Source organism: Capricornis sumatraensis, chromosome 8 (genome assembly GCF_032405125.1).
Source record: "Capricornis sumatraensis isolate serow.1 chromosome 8, serow.2, whole genome shotgun sequence".
Classification (NCBI taxonomy): Eukaryota; Metazoa; Chordata; class Mammalia; order Artiodactyla; family Bovidae; genus Capricornis; species Capricornis sumatraensis.
Genome location: NC_091076.1, coordinates 70,292,621 through 70,298,666, shown reverse-complemented (window position 1 = coordinate 70,298,666; position 6,046 = coordinate 70,292,621). Strand labels below are relative to the sequence as shown.

Here is a 6,046-nt window from a genome sequence, read left to right as displayed (position 1 = left end):
GGCGCAGGATCTGGGACGAAGAGGTTGTGGCGGGGGACGCAGGGCCCAGCTGTCGGGGACAGGCGGGAGGAGAGAGCGGGAAAGGCTAGGAAATTGGACCCAGGCGCGGGAGGGTTTAGGAAGCAGCAACTAGAACAAAGAGTGGCTCCAGTTCCTGTTAGGTTCGCTGAGATGCTCTGCAGCCCCACCCCTGAGAAGCGGCGGACCGCGAGCCGACACCCCTCCTCTGAGTCTTCCGGGGCTCCTCCCCTGCCGCCTGCGTAGCCCCACCCGCAAGTCTTCCCCAGTCACTCCCACATCCTGGCCAAGCCTCGCCGTCGTGTTCTCTACCCCCTCTACGGGGTTCAGAGGTGGAGGGGCGGAGTAGACTCAAATTTATGTCCACTCAGTCGGTGATGCTATCTAACCATCTCATCCTCTGTCGCCCGTTTTACGCTGGAATGACACTAGACTGTGAGGGGAACAAGGCTAAGTGTGCCCTTGCCCTACTAACGGCTAATGCAATCATAGTAACATTTCTTGAGATAACTTACGCTTGTTTCTCAGTTAAGTCTTCATCATGCCTACCAGGTAGGAATTAGTGCTCCCATTTAACAGCCAAACAGACTGAGGTCCATAGAGAAGATTGCCCAAAGGCACACCCCCCTCTGATTTGTTGTTGTTCAATTGCTAAGTGTGAGGATCTTTGCAACCCCATGGACTGCAGCATGCCAGATGCCTCTGTCCTCCGCCATCTCCCAGAGTATGCTCAAGTTTACGTCCACTGAGTTGTTGATGCTATCTAATCATCTCATCCTCTGTCACCCTTTCTCCTGCTTTCAATCTTTCCCAGCATCAGGGTCTTTTCCCCTCTGATTTAGTTCAGTTCAGTTGCTCAGTCGTGTCCGACTCTTTGTGACCCCATGAACCACAGCACGCCAAGCCTCCCTGTCCATCACCAACTCCCAGAGTCCACCCAAACCTATGTCCATTGAGTCGGTGATACCATCCAACTATCTCATCCTCTGTCGTCCCCTTCACCTTCTGCCCTCAATCTTTCCCAGCATCAGGGTCTTTTCCAATGAGTCACATTGGAGTTTCAGCTTCAACATCAGTCCTTCCAATGAACACCCAGGACTGATCTTCTTTAGGATGGATTGGTTGGATCTCCTTGCAGTCCAAGGGACTCTCAAGAGTCTTCTCCAACACCACAGTTCAAAAGCATCAATTCTTCGGTGCTCAGCTTTCTTCACAGTCCAACTCTCACATCCATACATGACCACTGGAAAAACCATAGCCTTGATTAGATGGATCTTTGTTGACAAAGTAATGTCTCTGCTTTCTAATATGCTATCTAGGTTGGTCATAACTTTCCTTCCAAGGAGTAAGTGTCTTTTCATTTCATGGCTGCAATCACCATCTGCAGTGATTTTGGAGCCCAGGAAAATAAAGTCAGCCACTGTTTCCACTGTTTTCCCATCTATTACAAAACAGAAAAAAATCAGTGAAATCTCTGAGAACAACTTCCTCCAGGTGGTGGGAAAACTTGAGGAGGTCCATAGACCCCTCAAAGTGGGCATGAAATCAGGCATACTGTGCCAAGTGAACATTTTCTGGGTAGAGGGATCTTATTTCTCACTAGAGCCAAAAAGTGTGGGGAACAGGATCAAAATTGTTACCTATGGGAAAGGATGAGGTTGGAGAATGGGAATTTACTGCTGAGAAGCAGTAAATTAGTAAAGGACTCAGGCAATGGCACCCCACTCCAGTACTCTTGCCTAGAAAATCCCATGGACGGAGGAGCCTGGTGGGCTGCAGTCCTTGGGGTCGTAAAGAGTCAGACACAACTGAGCGACTTCACTTTCACTTTTCACTTTCATGCATTGGAGAAGGAAATGGCAACCCACTCCAATGTCCTTGCCTGGAGAATCCCAGGGACAGTGGAACCTGGTGGGCTGCCATCTATGGGGTCGCACAGAGTCGGAAATGAATGAAGCGATCTAGCAGCAGCAGCAGCAGGAATCTTATCCACTCCAAAGGGTTAATATTCACCCAAAGGACTGTGCTGAGAAGACCGGCCTGGGGAAATCAATGTACCCTAGAGATGAACCCAGAAATGAAAACTTTGTTCTTTTATGATTAAAAAAAAAATTCCCCAGCTCCTACCCCCTCTTCCACTGCCTTAAATACACATGGGGTGAGTGAACTACCCAGCCAGGAGTGTGCCTCGTCAAACAGATCACAGATCAATAACTACTGCAGTAGAATGAAGTTGGAGCTGCTCCAGGAGTTGGACTTCTTGTCGGCTTTAGCTCCCAACACCCTATGAGGCAAATATGATTAGTCTCATTTGCCTAAAAAGAGAACTAAGGAGGTTAAAGCAGTTTGCTCAAGGTCACACGGCCAGTGGATCAGCAGAGTGGGACTTGTTTCTGCACTCCAGGCTCACTGCGCTAGTCCTCTTCAGAGAGGTCCCTGAACTTGGCAAGGATCCTGTTCGTAGCTGTCCCAGACCCACAGTTCTAGGAACATGACCCTTTGCTGCAATAGCCTCTGGGGTCGGGGCACTGGGGGCTGGGCTGGAGGTGGAGCAAACAGAGCAGTAGAAAAGGGAGCTCCTCTTCTCTGGTTCCCCCACTTCCACTCCCTGTCTCTCCGCTTCCTCCTTTTCTCAGGCATCAAAGCAGAGACCACGGGAACCTAGTTCACCAGGCTCGAGGCCAGAGGCCCCGCCATGACATCCCTAAGGCCCCTTCTGATGCTGGCCCTGCTGGCGTGGGTTGTTGTGGCTGACCAAGGTGCGGGAGGGTTTTGTTGGCCATTGGGGTCAAGGTAGGGTGGGAAAGGGTAGCCTGGGCTTGGCTGTGCCAGCTGACACTGGCTCCTCACAGAGTCCTGCAAGGGCCGCTGCACCGAGGGCTTCAACGCCACCAGGAAGTGTCAGTGTGACGAGCTCTGTTCTTACTACCAGAGCTGCTGTGCCGACTTCATGGCCGAGTGCAAGCCCCAAGGTGCGTGCAGAGCGGCTGGGTGGACCTGGGGTACCCGGTGCAGCTGGAGACTCACTGCCACGCTCTCTGCCCGCAGTGACTCGTGGGGATGTGTTCCATCTGCCAGAAGATGAGTACGGGACCTATGACTACGGCGAGGTGCAGACGGTCAACCGCAGCGTGGAAGCACAGCCCGAGAGCCCCACCCTGGCCCCTGTTCTGCAGGCCCAGATTCCTGTCCAGGCACCGGTTCTCAACCCTGAGAAAGAGGCCCCATCACCTGGGCGGGGAGACTCAGACCCTGGGCTGGGGACCAGTGACCTAGGGACCTCTGAGTCCCCAGCAGAGGAGGAAACGTGCAGTGGGAAACCCTTTGATGCCTTCACTGACCTCAAGAATGGTTCCCTCTTTGCCTTCCGAGGTGACTCAAGGGGGGCAGGACTTGGGGGTAGGGGTCTGTCTCAGGGCATCCCCCCTCACACAATATCCCTCCCTCCAGGGCTGTACTGCTATGAGCTGGATGAAAAGGCAGTGAGGCCTGGATACCCCAAACTCATCCGAGATGTCTGGGGCATTGAGGGGCCCATTGATGCCGCCTTCACCCGGTTCAACTGTCAGGGAAAGACGTACCTCTTCAAGGTGCCAGGCCCAGGGGGCTGTGGGTCAGGGTTGAGAGTATCTGGGTAGAGGTTGAGAGCAGCCGTGCCCAGGACCAGCGTGGGCAAGAAGGCTGGATTGGGGCCTGTGGTCCCTGGCTGGGGCTCTGTGAGCACACAAAAGCCCAAGGCTTCAGCTTCTGAGCAACAAGCCTGGAACTAGAGCTGCCCGCCTTGAGTGGGGGATTCTGCACCTCTGTGCACAGCCAACTGCCTGCCTACCCTCTTCTCCTCCCCAACCCCTTAGGGTAGTCAGTACTGGCGCTTTGAGGATGGTGTCCTGGAACCTGACTTCCCCCGAAACATTTCGGATGGCTTCAGGGGTATTCCGGATGACGTGGACGCAGCCTTGGCCCTCCCCGCTCACAGCTACAACGGCAGGGAGCGAGTCTACTTCTTCAAGGGTACTCAGGGGTGGGCGGGAGGGTGTGCAGACAGTGGAGCAGTCTTGGGTTTCTTCCACACTTCACTGGGGATAAGCCTGTGTTTATCCCCCACCTCCCCTCCACACCCCACCTCCCCTACTCCCAACCCCCACCGGAGCTCCCAACTCCCACAACCTCGGGGCTTTCGTCTTGCTCATGGCCACCCCTCCCCAGGCAACCACTACTGGGAATATGTGTTCCAGCAGCAGCCCAGTCAAGAGGAGTGTGAAGGCAGCTCCCAGCCGGCCGCATTTAAACACTTTGCCCTGATGCAGCGGGACAGCTGGGAAGACATCTTCCGACTTCTCTTCTGGGGCGGTTCCTTTGGTACGGAGGGAGGGCGGGAGCGTGAGTCTTGCTTCCCGGTCCAGGGGGCTGGGAGCCCCCAGGTAGAGGGAGGGCTGGGCCAGCCTGAGAGGCTGCAACTGTGCAGCAATCGATCAAAAGCTGTTTGCTCAGGTTGCTCAGGCCAGACTTTGCTTCTGTTGACATTGGTGGGGGGAGGCTTGCCTCCACCTGGACCCCACACTTTGGACTTTGCCTAGCACAGCCAGCAGAAGGAGGGGCTGTGACTGGGGCAACCGGGGAGGGCTACGGTGGAGGGAAGCCAGGGGAAAGGCCGGGATGGGGGGCTCTGCCACTAGCCTGATGGCTGTTCTTGGACAAGGCGGACAGCCCATCCTTGGCCACCGAGGCTCTGCATTCACTTCTTCCTCACCACAGGTGGTGCTGGACAGCCCCAGCTCATCAGCCGCGACTGGTTTGGTCTGCCGGGACAACTGGATGCGGCCATGGCCGGCCACATCTACGTCTCAGGCTCAGCTCCCAGCTCCCCCCGGGCGAAGATGACTAAGTCTGCGCGGCGCCATCGCAAACGTTACCGCTCGCTCCGAAGCCGTGGCCGAGGCCGCGGTCGCAGCCGCAGCCAGAACCCCTACCGGCGATTTCGGTCCAGCTGGCTGTCCTGGTTCTCCAGCGAGGAGCTGGGCCTGGGAGCCGACAACTATGATAACTACGAAATGGACTGGCTTGTGCCTGCAACCTGTGAGCCCATCCAGAGTGTCTACTTCTTCTCAGAAGGTGGGAGCCCCTGCCTGCCCTGTAGCTGGTCTGGCTGGGTCATTCCTGCTATCCCTGGTCCCTGGGGCTGACTACAGCCCTTGAGTGGTGACGAGGCAGGCCAGAGTCCTCGGGTGCCTGGTGGATGTTCACTCACCCTTCTAGGAGACACCCAGGTCTTCTTAGGGCAGGCTGGGCAGGCTGTGTCTCACACCCCATCTCCCAACCTCTCTTGCAGACAAGTACTACCGAGTGAACCTTCGCACGCGGCGGGTGGACTCTGTGACCCCTCCCTACCCACGCTCCATTGCCCAGTACTGGCTGGGCTGCCCAGTCCCTGGCCATGCATAGCAGCCTGAGTCCAGACAGCTGGGCTCTGCTGCTCCCTACTCCAGCATCCTCCTTCCAGCTCAATAAAGATCCCTTGACCCTGAGTTTAAGACTACTGTCCTGAGACTTCCCTGGCAGCCCAGTGGTTAAGAAACTGGGGCACGGGTTCAGTTCCTGGTCGGGGATGTAAAATCCCATGTGCCACGTGGTGTGGCCAAAAGAAAAAAAAGAAAGGACTCCTGGGCCTGACCAAGGCAGAGAGGCAGGAGGTAGGGGTCTGCCTGGGTAAAGAAGGGGAAGTCAGGCAGTTAGGATGACTTGGAAGAGAGAACAGAGAAGATCCTCATTGTGTCCAGCCTGTGTTGGGCTCAGGCACTCTCAGTGAGCCGGAAAACCTGTTGGGAGAGCCTCATGAGTGCAAGCCTTCCTCCCGCACCAAGCAGTCCCCAACAACCCACTAGCAGCTAAGCGTGGACTTGAACCCCTCGTGAGGATGACAGGAGTCACCAAGCCCCCCTATCCAGCCTGGGGCTTGTTTTGCTTCTTGTCACTCACCCAGATCTTAGAAGGGGCAGGGGGTCAGGAGGTAGTGGACTGCGGCTTCGCT

The 6,046-nt window shown here is 55.8% G+C and overlaps 1 protein-coding gene across 1 annotated transcript; it reads left to right on the top strand.

The window, feature by feature from the left end:
- Nucleotides 1-2,615: 2,615 nt before the first annotated feature.
- Nucleotides 2,616-5,535, top strand: VTN (vitronectin). Its single transcript, XM_068976834.1, has 8 exons — nucleotides 2,616-2,777; nucleotides 2,871-2,990; nucleotides 3,067-3,390; nucleotides 3,469-3,608; nucleotides 3,873-4,029; nucleotides 4,225-4,377; nucleotides 4,774-5,130; nucleotides 5,348-5,535. Exons 1-8 carry the CDS (start codon nucleotides 2,714-2,716, stop codon nucleotides 5,458-5,460), a joined length of 1,428 nt encoding a protein of 475 aa, XP_068832935.1. The 5' UTR covers nucleotides 2,616-2,713; the 3' UTR covers nucleotides 5,461-5,535.
- The last annotated feature ends 511 nt before the right edge of the window (nucleotides 5,536-6,046 follow it).